At 38.8% G+C, this 13,895-nt stretch overlaps 1 protein-coding gene across 1 annotated transcript; it reads left to right on the top strand.

Moving 5' to 3' along the window:
• Nucleotides 1-34: 34 nt before the first annotated feature.
• Nucleotides 35-2,643, top strand: LOC108987273. Its single transcript, XM_018960165.1, has 4 exons — nt 35-1,096; nt 1,196-1,247; nt 1,319-1,962; nt 2,251-2,643. Exons 1-4 carry the CDS (start codon nt 35-37, stop codon nt 2,641-2,643), a joined length of 2,151 nt encoding a protein of 716 aa, XP_018815710.1.
• The last annotated feature ends 11,252 nt before the right edge of the window (nt 2,644-13,895 follow it).

The raw sequence follows: 13,895 nt of genomic DNA, 5'->3' as shown, positions 1-13,895 counted from the left end.
CTATCATTGGCCTCAGAGCCAGGTTCATTTTACTATGGGAACCAATAAAGAGAGAATTGAACATCTGGAGGCTGGACTCGGTGAAGTTCAAGAGGGGCTACACCGGATGGAGCTGGGCATGGCGGATCGACTGCGACACGTTGAAGAGACTCTTAACCGTCTCTCTGATGTGCTCCTTGCCAACCAAGAACCTCCAAACCAAGGTAATCAAAACCGTGAAGGTCACAATGGGGGACGACTTGTGGTATCCTCCAAAACGGCAAAATTAGAATTTCAGCGATTTTCAGGAGATGATCCGACGGAGTGGTTCAACCGTGTAAACCAGTTTTTCGAGTTCCAAAATACTCCCGACAACCAAAAGGTTTCTTTAGCATCTTACCATTTGGAAGGAGAAGCCAACCAATGGTGGCAATGGATTCGCAAGACTTTTCAAGATGAAGGTCGAGTTATTTCGTGGATCGATTTTGAAGAGGAACTCTGGGCGCGTTTTGGGCCATCAGACTACGAAGACTTTGACGAGGCTCTGTCCCGTGTTTGGCAGACGGGTTCCCTGTGTGATTACCAACGGGAATTCGAACAATTAGGCAACCAGGTCAAAGGTTGGACACAGAAGGCTTTGGTGGGCACCTTCATGGGTGGTTTGAAGACAGAAATTTCGGATGGACTCCGTATGTTTAAACCACAAACTTTGAAAGATGCTATACGTTTCGCAAGGATGAGAGATGATCAACTAATGAGACAAAGGAGATTCTTACGACCTGCCCCTCCATTACGAGCTCCCCCAGTTCTTCCACCAGCAAATCGGACAACACATGTCGCTCCAGTTCGACGACTGAGTTGGGAGGAAATGCAACGACGACGTCTCCAAGGTTTATGTTTCAATTGTAATGAACGTTTTACTGCAGGTCATAGATGTCAACGGCCCTGGATACTAATGTTGGAGGGCTACGAGGACGATAACAACGTTATCTGTGATGAAGTCAATGAAGAAAGAAATATGGGAAGACACCAGGAGGAGAATCTAGAACCAGAGATTACGTTGCATGCATTAACGGGCTGGTCAGCGCCCAAGACCATGCGAGTAGCGCTAGAATCGGTGCCCACGACGTCATTATATTAATTGACAGCGGATCGACTCACAATTTCCTGAGTGAGCGTTTAGCTAACTTGCTGCGATTACCGGTGATACCAACAGAGACCTTTCCCGTTCGGGTTGCCAATGGAGAATCTCTTAAATGTCAAGGAAGGTTCGAGGGGGTACAAATCAATTTGCAGGGCACTGTGTTTTCCTTAACTCTTTATTCCCTACCTCTCACAGGCTTGGACGTAGTACTGGGGATTCAATGGCTTGAATTACTTGGTGCCGTGGTGTGCGACTGGAAACAGTTGACCATGGAATTTTTATGGGAAAACCAACCCAGGAGATTAATCGGCGTCGACGGGCAAGACATCCAAGCCGCGTCACTCAAGGAGCTAACCAAGGAATGTCGCCCTAGTCAAACGCTATTTGTGTTATGCTTCCAGATCGCTCAAGCGGAACCACCGATGAATATTCATCCAAGCATGCAAAAATTATTGCAGGAATTTTCTGATCTATTCATAGAGCCCTCATGCTTACCACCACCAAGGGAAGTCGACCACTGCATTAATCTTAAGGAAGGAACCGAACCAATAAACGTTCGGCCTTATCGGTACGCACATTATCAGAAGAATGAGATCGAAAAGCAGGTCCAGGATATGCTGCAATCGGGGCTTGTTCAAACCAGCACTAGCCCATTTTCATCACCCGTATTGCTAGTAAAAAAGAAAGACGGGAATTGGCGCTTTTGCACAGATTATCGGGCACTCAACGCCGCAACCATTAAAGACCGATTTCTGATACCGACAGTAGATGATATGTTGAATGAGCTCTACGGTGCTTCATATTTCACCAAACTCGATCTGCGAGCGGGCTACCATCAGGTACGAGTTAAACCAAGTGACGTCCATAAAACTGCTTTTCGGACACATAATGGTCATTACGAATACTTAGTAATGCCGTTCGGTTTATGTAACGCACCTTCGACATTTCAAGCTATCATGAACTCCATCTTTCGTCCGCATCTTAGAAAATTTATATTAGTTTTCTTTGATGATATTCTAATCTATAGTCCGGATTGGGATCACCATTTATTACATGTAAGGCAAACCTTTGAAATATTGAGGCAGCATCGATTCTTTGTAAAATCTAGCAAATGTGCATTTGGGCAGCAAGAACTGGAGTACTTGGGGCACATCATCACTAGTCAAGGCGTGAAAGTGGATGACAATAAAATTGCTGCTATGATAGCCTGGCCACAACCCACTAACATTTCGGAACTACGTGGTTTTTTAGGCTTGACAGGTTATTACCGGAAGTTCGTCAAAAACTACGGCATCATAGCTAGACCTCTCACCAATCTTTTCAAAAAGGGGCAATTCGAATGGCACGAGGAAGCTGAACGTGCCTTTCTTGCTCTCAAACAGGCCATGACGACCACTCCTATATTGGTCCTATATTGGCCATGCCAAACTTCAATGAATCTTTTACTATTGAAACGGATGCGTCAGGAGAAGGCATCGGAGCAGTTCTATCTCAACGTGGCAAGCCAGTGGCATACATGAGCCGAGCTCTCGGAGTGGCTAAGAAATCATGGTCGACGTACGCTAAGGAAATGTTGGCTATCATCGAAGCCATACGTACATGGCGGCCTTACCTTCTAGGCCAGAAATTCTATATTCAGACCGATCAATGTAGCCTCAAATATTTTTTAGAACAGCGAATAGCAACTCCGGAGCAGCACAAATGGGTCGCTAAGCTGTTGGGTTACGATTATGAACTTACATACAAACCGGGCCGAGAAAACTCTGCAGCTGATGCTCTCTCTCGAAAACAGGGCAGTCCCGTCCTTCAAAAAAAAATTTTTCCGCAAGTTAGCTTGTGGGAAGAAATTAAAAAAGCTGCAGAAAAGGACCCCTACATCCAGGCAAAAAGCCGTATGGCCACGGAACAACCTGTCGTATACATGGTGCAAGGGACTCTTACGTTACAAAGGCAGGATTATTGTTCCGAACGACACAACCTTTCGGGCTAAATTACTGCACGAGATGCATGACACCAAGGTGGGGGGGGTCATTCGGGTGTCTTACGTACATTTAAGAAGCTGGGACAACAATTTTACTGGCCGGGGATGCATGGAGCAGTGCAGAATTACGTAAAAGGATGTGAAGTTTGCCAGAAAATTAAAACAGAAACCTTGGCTCCAGCCGGACTCCTTCAGCCACTACCCATTCCGTGCCAAGTATGGGACGACATCTCCCTAGATTTTATTGAAGGGTTACAGACCTCACAAGGAAGAGACACCATAATGGTAGTTGTCGACAGATTCAGTACGTCTGCACATTTCCTCACCTTAAGTCATCCTTTCACTGCAAAAAATGTGGCAGAAAAATTTGTCGAAGGCATTATCAAGCTTCACGGGATGCCCAAGTCAATTGTTAGCGATCGGGATCCGATTTTCATCAGCAATTTTTTGCAAGAATTCTTCAAGATGTCGGGCACCAAACTGAAGCTCAGTTCCTCATACCATCCACAAACGGATGGCCAAACAGAAGTCGTCAACCGTTGCGTCAAACAGTATCTACGGTGTTTTGTTCATCAGTGGCCACGGAAATGGTGTTCCTTCTTACCTTGGGTTGAATATTGGTACAATACAACATACCACATTTCGACTGGAATGACTCCTTTCCAGGCGCTGTATGGGCGGTTGCCACCCTCTATTCCGACGTACAACGCTGGCCTCTCTCCAGTACACGAAGTTGACCAACAACTCATGCGCCGAGATGAACTGCTACGGCAATTGAAGGTTAATTTAGAGAGATCGCAGAATCGAATGAAGCAGTTGGTAGATCAAAAAAGGAGGGACATTACGTTCAATATCGGTGACTGGGTGCTTTTGAAGCTACATCCATATCGCCAGCAAACGGTCTTTAAACGGGTCCACCAAAAACTTGCTAGCCGTTTTTTCGGACCCTATCAGATTCTCGAGAAAATTGGGCCAGTCGCATACAAATTACAGCTGCCGAAGGAAGCACGCATTCACCCGGTGTTTCATGTATCGCTACTTAAACGCTACCAGTTTAATGAGGACGTCAACAAGGAGATGGCTGAAACTAAACGAGTTGAGCTACCACCTTTCTCTGACGATGGGGTAGTCATCTTAGAACCTCAAACTATTTTAGATTACCGCTGGCTCAAGCAAGGGACTCAGTTGGTTGAAGAAGGCTTGGTGCAATGGAAACACCTTCCAACCGAGGAGGCAACGTGGGAATCAATAGCCAAGCTCAAGGAAATGTTTCCGTGTCTGGACCTTGAGGACAAGGATCCGCTTGTTGGGGGAAGTAATGATAGACCACGTCGTTCCACAAGACTCCGTAAACCAAATCCCAAATATTTGGGATGATCTGATACGTGAAGAAGGCATGCAGCGTGACTGGGTCAGTGAGCATGACTGGGTCAGTGAGCATATACGCATGAGGCGCGCATGAAGTGCGCACGAGCGTAGCACGCATAACTGGTCAGTGAGCTTCCACGCATGAAGCGCGCATGAAGTACGCACGAGCGCACGAAGCGGATGATTTCCGTCAGTTTCATTCTATTTTTAAGCTCTGTTTTATTCTGTTTTAGGCTCTGTTTCATGAGCAGTAGTTTCGGTTCTTAGTCCGCAAGTCAGTCCGCAAGTTTTCCTTATTGTTTCCTTTTATTTCGGTGTAATTCTGCTATTTAAGTAGAAGAGAATTATTAATGAATCGTGGAATATTGTTGAGTCAAATTGTGGTACCTTCTCACCCGAAGAGAACAACTATCTTAGCATATTTAATTTATCCTCTGTGTTTGGGACCTATGATTTTATTCCATTTCTTCAACACTCGAAAAAAAACTTCAAACGGAAATTGACAGATAATCCAAATAGCCAGTATTTGGAAGAAATACCGAATGGAAAACATAATTGAACTTATCACCATACTTGATTTATTCACAAACAACTCAAATAATATAATAATAATACACATACAATTATTTTTATAAATTTTATTCAATCATATTTTAAATTGATGATATTTCTGTAAAGCCATGTTATTTTTATAAATTATTTTACAAAAATGTCATTCATTTAAAAATATGCAGTTTAGCCATTTACTGTAGAGCTAGCCCCGTTAGTACAAAGCGATTGACCAGTGAAGAGTGAAGTACAGTTGAGCCGGTCGGGGTTGGCTGAATTAAAGAACTCGTCAGTTAAGTTGAGTTTCCGCTTGAAGTAGAAGCAAATAGAATTACAAACAACGGTGGGATCTGGCTTCAGGATCCCTGCTGCTTATTTCAACATGATCAAAAGCAAAAAGATGTCAACTTTCCATGGGATGTGTCCATTTTTATTTTCGCATATGAGATGAGATGAATTGAGATAAAAGTTAAAAATTAAATAAAATATTATTATAAAATATTTTTTTAATAATATTTTTGTTTTAAAATTTGAAAAAGTTGAATTATTTATTTTATTTTGTGTGAAAATTTTGAAAAATTTGTAATGATTAAATGAGATAAGATGAGACGAGAAGATAACAATTGTGAAAACATATGAGTTAAGTCAGAAAAATAGATCATGATACTCTCAGACAAAAACTTACCACCAAGAAATTGAGAACTTTCCGCAACGGAGAAGATAAGGAGAAGAGAGAGCATCAAAACCAAGTTATGACTCGTTGCTGTGGGGTTGCTAGACTTGGCCATGTTGATTTCTCTATAATTTGCTTCTCTTTTGCATATGTAATAGGCGTTATTCTAGTTGGTTTTGGTCTCCATCGACCCCTCCTATTTATAATACAAAATCAGTGAAAATACCAAGAAAGTAGAGAACATCACAGTTGGCATCAGAGTTGGCGTCAGAATTGGACATAAGAGTGACCATGGACAACAATGTTTAATTTCTTGTTGAGAACGGATTGAGTATGATATTAGATATGATAGGTTGTCTAGGAAGATATTCTTTAGTTTTCACATTAAAAAAGTATTGTTCTCATTTTAATGAGCAATTATAAAATTATTAAAAATCACTTTTCTTTAATTTATAATATAGAAATAAAAAATATTAAAAGGAAAAAAACCATGGATGTCCACCCGTCCACCTTGGCCCATGGTTGCATTTGGGTATTGAGGTGATTTCAAATGATCTGAGTTGATAAGTTAATAGTAGTGTTTTGTTTGTCTCATTGAGATGTATTTGAATATATGAAATAAGTTGAGATATGTGTTTGAATATATAAAGTACGTTGAGATATGTTTAACTACTTATGAGAAGTTGAAAAAGTAATGGGTCTCATCAATGATTGGGAAGGAAACCGACCAAAACGATGTCATTTTGGCCGCGTCTAATTCTGCAACTGTCGTAGCACACTGTTTCAGCCAAGGTGCTGAACGACATCTATCCAATAAGCAAGTCGATTTGCTGAGTTAGGAGTCACACGTTGAGTTGTTGACCGAGCCATTGACCGAGGCAAAAACCAGTTAATTGTGCCAAAACCGATTGACTCGATTTGTAGTGCCTGAACCGGTTCGGACCAATTTTGAAATTTTTTGCCGTTCTGAATCATTTTAAGTCCGATTTTGTCCGTTCAAATTGATTACACTCCTAATTTTGTGCAACTTTATAGAGCATTTATTATTAGAGAAAATCATCAAAAAATTATTGAAAGAAGAAAAACTTCATGGAAAGTTTGTGGGAACACTCAATTGAGTACACATATAATTTCTATATTTTTTTGTTGTTAATCTTAATGTTTATTATTTATGGCACCGAAGAAAACATTGATTCCTCAAGGATTGAAAAATTAAATAAAAGGATTTATGAGTGTGGAAAATATATATAATTTTTCTTCTAATTCATGAAAATACCTTATATACATAAAAAATACAAAAGTCATATGATAATGTAGAAAATGACTAGAATGAAAATGAAAGTGGCGTAAGAACTCTTGAAAAATGAGAAGAACACAATGCATGGGCAAAAACTTTGATTTTTCATTGCATCAATGATGATATCGTTTTTCTTTTTGAAGACTATGAAACTACCAAAGAGATTATTGATGCAGTTGAGGTAAATTATGATTTAAGGTCGGATATTTATATATAATTATTATTGGATAAGTATAACCAAATATGCATGAAAGAGAATAATGACATTGGCAATCATGTGCTCCAAATGCAATTGAATGCAAAAGAATTATATGATGCCGATCATCCTCTCATTGATAAAATGCAAGTTACAACTATACTGAATTGTTTTCCTTCATCTTGGTATTATATTCTTACTTCTTTAACACATAGTACAAATGAAATATAATAGAAATGAAATAACAATGACATCGCTTCTAATACTTTTAATACTTGAAGGAGAAAAGATGAAGAGGAGGAATAGAGAGAGTGAATCATCCAATTCGCTAGTGTCTTAGGACAAATGTTCTACACAAAAAAAATGAAGTCAAAACAGTTTAAGATATATAAATGGTCGAAAAAGAGGCAAAGTAAACTATTTACCGGAAACTATTTCAAATGAGGGAAGAATAAGAGTTACAAATCACAATTTCCTAATAAGGAAAAATCAAAGAAATCAAGGAAATTGTGATAATGATTTCAAAAGTAATGCTTGTGAAACCAATGTCAGATTCATAGTGGGTTGACTCTGCAGCAAAAAGACATATATGCAGGAATAGAGAGTTGTTTGTCAATCTTTAAGAGAAACAAACAGATGAGCACAAAGTGTATATGAGTAACAACACATACTGCGACGTCTTCAGGCAAGGTACATGTAAATTTAAAGAAATATATAGTTCCATTATTTTAGTTAGTGATGTATTATACATACCTAGTATTCGTAAGAATTTAGTGATGGTTCTCATATATGAGTGTCGGTTGAAGAAGTGTCAAAAGACAATCGTTTGATTTAGTGAAACAGTTGTGTCCCTTATCAATGGTTGTGCCTACCAACCAGTGCCTTATGGTCTATATAACCCTACCACGGGGGTGAAACATGGTTTCTACTCTGTGTGATGCTCTGTTTGATCTCATGATGATACTCAGTTTATGTTATGCCAAAGTATTACAGGTTTTACTTGTCTTAAAACCATCGCTCTGTTACTTTTGAAAATATGTTCTTTTCTGCATGATAACTCTGGAAAATATTTTGTTCTGCATGCTATACTTTGTAAATGCTCATGTTTGCATGCTAGCATATGTTCTCTGCTTACTGAGTTGTTGATAACTCACTCCCTATTTTCATAATATTTTTCAGATGATGTGGAGAGTCCAAGTGAGGACCTGGATTAGATTGGTGAGCATGATTAAGCTGAGGAGAGGATGTTAGAAGAATGAATTCTGATGTCCTTTAGTTTTAATGTCTTTTAGATTTAATTATATCTTGGGCTTGGGTTTAGTAAGACTTTTGAAATTATTAATTTGGTTTGTTATGACTACCAGGAGATTGTGGACTCCTTAGTTTATTTTGCTGCAGTAATGATTTCGTGGAGTTTTCAATGTGGTTATTTAGAATACAAGAGATTGAGTTTTGCTAATAAAGTTTTGGAGTTTTATTTTAGTTGTGTTGGGAAACATGTTCTTAAGTGACAGGTAGTAATTCTCCAGGCCAACCAGGTTTGGGGCATTACATGAATGTTGTCTGAGTTGCAGCTTGATCTGAGTTAATTCGTTTTTCTCTGTCTTTACAGAATTGATCACATGCATAGCGCGGGTTCTTTGGCAGATAATGAATTAACTATGATATCAAATGTCTACTTGCATCAATCCACATGGTGTTTTATTCCATATCTTCAATACTAGAAAAAAAATTCAAATGCCGGCTGTATTTGACAGACAATCCAAATAGCCAGTAATTGGAAGAAAAACTGACAGAAAACGTAATTGAATTTTATCACGTTATGTGATTTATTCCCATGGAAACAATTGAAAGAATATGCATGCAGTTCGGCCGGATATTTACTGTAAAGCCCCGTTAGTACAAAGCCATTGACCAGTGAAGATTGCGGTACAGTTGAGGTTGGGGTTGACTGAATTAAAGAACTCGTCAGTTAAGTTGAATTTCTGCTTGATGTTAAAGCAAATGTCTCCGGTTTGAACACCGTAGATGGAATTACAAACCAGGGTGGGATTTGGCTTCAGCAACCCTGCAGCGTATTAAGCCAACATCGAAAGCAAAAAGATGTAAACTTTCCATTGGACATGTTAAAACACAAAAATAGATGATAGTCTCGGAACAAAATTTACCACCAAGAAATTGACTTTCAGCAACAGAGAAGATAAGGAGAAGAGAGAGCATCAAAACCATGTTAAGACTCGTTGCTGTTGAGTTGCTAGACTTGGCCATGTTGATATATATCTCTAGCTATATGCTTCTCTTTCACTTTTGTAATAGGCGTTCTTCAAGTTGGTTTTGTTCTCCATCGACCCCTCCTATTTATAATACACAATCGGTGAAATTACCAAGAAATTGGGGAAAGATGACAGTACTTGGCCTGCATCAGATCAGTTGCATGCACAGCAGAGTGACCATGGACAACAATGTTTTATTGTTGGCCGGAATGGATTGAGTGCGATAAACGTGATAGGTTTTCGAGGAAGATCTTGTTACTTAGCACATTAGAAAAGCATTGTTCTTGTCGTAATGAGCCATTATAAAAGTATTGATCTAGAAATATATAGTAGATCATTAAAACTACATTCCTTAAAATTAATTATAAATAAAAGAATTATTTTTTGTTAAGAAAATCTGAAAAAATTAAATAAAAATAAAAACCCGGGGACCACACTTGGCACAACTTTTTTTTTCCAACAAGGAAATATTTAAGTCCCTTATCTTGAGTAATCCGCCCTATATTTCTTGAAGTTCGGCTACAAGAAAGGCCGGCCAGCTCCTCTCTTATGGCAACTCTTGCCTTCTCACTAGCTAATTCCTTACTCTTATAAATAGGAGGCTTGTATGGAGACTAAAACCCACCGGAGGAATTTTTATAAAGGTAATTAAGTACATTAAATCGAAGCTAGAAAATATATATTTAAGAGAAAACAATGGCGGCCAATTCTAGCAAGGCGATAGCAGTGATTCTTAAAGTAGTCTTGATGCTCTCTCTTCTCCTTATCTCCATCTCCTGTGTTGCTGAAAGTCGATTTCTTGGCGGTAAGTTCTGGCCTATACATATGGCTAAGTACAAGTACCCCATGAAAATCTATTGCATGCAAGAAAGCATTTATATAGATCATAATCCACCAGTTCGGTTAGTTTATGCGTGGTCTCTGAATTGAATACATGCATGTAATTTCTTTGATAATGGTATTGAATATGTAAGTGCATGCAGTTGGGATGGTGAAAGAGGAGGCAGCGGGCATTCTTTGTGATCTTGTGCATGGTGTAGAAAGTGGGGAGACATGCTCTGGGGTTGTTGAGAAGTTCAAGTTGAATGCTGAGACCTTTACTTTGATCAACCCTAACCTCAACTGTGATGCACTCTTCGTTGGTCAATGGGTCTGCATTGATGGGGCTCCAAACTAAACGTACAATGCCTTTACTACATTTATAATAATGTTTAGTTATTATGCAAGATTTGGAAAATATAATTCCTGACGTGTATGAATAATGGAGAAGAAAGAACTAATATTATTTCCCCATTTCTTTTGGATTATGTGACAACAGCCATATCCTACTATTGTTGCTGTTGAGGAAATCATGAAATAAATTTCTGATCTCAGACTCTCACGTTTTGGTTACGGAACATTATCTGTTGCAGTTTTGATCTCTTATCACTAGATTGCTTCACATATTGGGAGTCAAACATCAATTTATTTACGTCAAACATTATTCGTTCACTTAGTCTTAGGCCTCCTTGGAATGGTAAGATGAGATGAGATGTGATGAGAAATATATGAATAATATATACTTCTTCCTGCAACTCAAGTTGGATGTAAGCCAGTGACTGAGGTCTTCAAATCTGTTGCGCTATTTTACATGAATGGGTTATACACTTTACAATTTATGAAAATGCTTAATCCATCATTCTTAACTCATCTCACTCATGCTCCATATACTTGATCCTCAGCTTAAATATTCAAATCATCTGAAAAATATTTAGAAATAAGGGGTGAGTTATCAACAACTCAATAAGCTGATGACATATACTAGTGTGTAAACATGAGTATTTACAGAGTTTAGAATGCAAAACAAAATATTTTCTTTCAGAATGCAGAATCAGAATATTTGTTTTCAAAATGCAGCGTCAGAACATGTTATCAAAAATATCAGAGTGAAAGTTCGAAAATATTCATAATCAAAATTCCTTTAGCATAGCATAAACTGAAACATCACATCTTATCTTATCATATCAGAACCGATACCATGTTTAACCCATGTGGTAGGGTTGTGCAAACCCTGGTAGCTAACCGAGTAGAAATAGAATGTGAATCTTCCTCATATTCATTCTCAGAGCTCCGAGTGTGCGCATAGGAAAGACCATGTAGAAAACCACTTTGTTTCCAAAGTGGGTGCACCAGAAACAGAAAAATAGGTACCAACCCGAACAGAGGCCACAGTTTTACACCCATGGTAAGGTTAGAAAGGAACATAAATAGAAACATAAGGTTACACAAGAGGTTTTTCGAAACCGAAAACACATAATATCATATCAGAATACTGAACATCTTCATAATAGAACAGAATCAGATCACAAAACATAATTTTATGTACAAAATTTCATATTCGCTCTCTTTTGCAAAGTTTAGAAATCAAAATGTTAAAAATAAACTCATGTCTACACCAGTCATGACAGAAAATATTTTCTTCTTAAACAGAATCTCATGAGTAATGCAGAACAAATAACTGAGGTATATTTTCCAAGCATGTATATTTTCCAAAAATCAACCTCAGCTCATTTTTTTTTATGCAAAGTCTAACATAGGAACTCCGCTAACCTGGACTTCTTAGCTTTTTCTGAATTTTCCTAAAAAATGTTGAAAAATAATTAATCGTCACCTATAAAATAATCACGTAATCCTCGTAAATTTCCAATTAATAACGTATTTTGATATTTAAGCCTAAGCTTTTAAAATAATCTATTTAATTCCTCAAAACCTAAAATTACAAATCATCACTTTCTAAAACCATCAATGTTGATTTAATAACTTTGACTAAAACATGTAAAAGTTTGACCTATTTATTATTGAAAACAAACTATAAAGTTTAATACTAGATAATATAATTATCCCAAAATATTTTAAAATAAACCATAACTATTTTTTAAAAGACTAAAACATATCTAAAATGTAAAAATAACATTACACCAATATTGTCTACTCTTAAAATAAATCTTTTACTTAATAACATGTTAAAATACTTAAGTGATTTTCTGTAATCATAATTAAATAAGAGTTTAATCATAATTAAATAAGAGTTTCTTGACACATAATAAAAATTTTAAAATGCCTTAGCATAACTTGCAGTTCAAAGGGTAAAAAAATAATTAATAATTTTAGTGTAAAGTATAGCTTAGAAGCATGAAATACACTTATGTAAAACCAAATTCTTTTAATAACGCAGTAACTATGTACGCGATGGAGGTTCACCGTGAAGAGTGGAGCTGCGACGGAGTTGGGTGCGGTGGGCAGCGGTGGTTACTACGGTGGTGCACTGGAAGAGAGAGATCGTGGTGAGAGAGAGAGAGGAACCTCACGTAGAAAAAGAGAGAGATGGAAAGAGACGGAGAGGAGAGTGGGTGAGTTCGGAGGAAGCTTACCGAGAGGAGAGTAACGGACCTAGATGGAGGGCAGTGCCCGGCGAAGCTCTCGTGCGGTGATGTCGTGGAGGAGGTTGGTGGCCGTTGGGTGGCAGGTTGGTTGCACATGATGGGGACAACTACTTCCTCTATTTCGGGGGTCAAAAACAGAGTGTTTCGTGGGTGTTTTTCCTTCAACGGCTGGGCGACAGTGGTTGGCTTTTCGTGGTAGTGAGGACGCGCTGGAGGGTGGTGCGCTGTTTGCAAGGGGGAGTTGCTGGCTATGACTTCGAGTGGTAGGGGGTGACTCGTGATGGGCTTCTGTGGTGGGAGGATGCAGCCTAGAGTTGAGCGGCAGCTTGGTGGTCAACGCTAGGCAGCTGAAGGCTGGCGATTGGATGTGAATGTGCTTACGAAAGTGAACGAGAGGGAGTTATGCGTGGGTTGCTGTAGCAGAGATTGGTTCGACGTGGGTGGACTGATGGCTTGTGGAGGTACAGGTGCGATTTATTTCTACGGTGGAAAGAGGCGTGAAATAGGAAGACAATAGCAGTTACATGAATGAGGTGATTCACTGAAAACAATTGGCTACGGCTACTTCTTTGTCAGGAGATAAATACATGCATATAAAGAGTTGATTGGAAAAACCCTAGATGAGAACCAAAAAGGACGGGGGATGTGCATGAGAGACGTGCATGGCACGGTGACAGGGGTGAAGAAGTGCAAAGTGGGGAGTCTGGAAATTGATTCACATGGAAATGGGTTTTGGTGCAAGGTTTGGGCCTTGGGTGATCGGCTAGGTCACATTTTTTTTAAAAAAATTTGGCCCACGGTTTAATAGTGAAGGAAACCTATAAAACGCTCTTTCCTAAATTTTGAACCCTGACTCAAATAAAAAAAACCAACTTGTTTTAAAAAAATTATCTCCTCCCATAAAATAATATTCGAAAAGTTTCAACTGGCCTTTTCATATACTTAACCCGAAAAAGAGAAAAGAAAAGGGCTTGGCGCTAGGCTCGGGTGTTACAATATTCACCAGAGAAGGT

Source organism: Juglans regia, chromosome 4 (assembly GCF_001411555.2).
Source record: "Juglans regia cultivar Chandler chromosome 4, Walnut 2.0, whole genome shotgun sequence".
NCBI lineage: Eukaryota > Viridiplantae > Streptophyta > Magnoliopsida > Fagales > Juglandaceae > Juglans > Juglans regia.
Note: the sequence above shows the minus strand (reverse complement) of the source record. Positions and strands in the feature narration are given on the sequence as shown.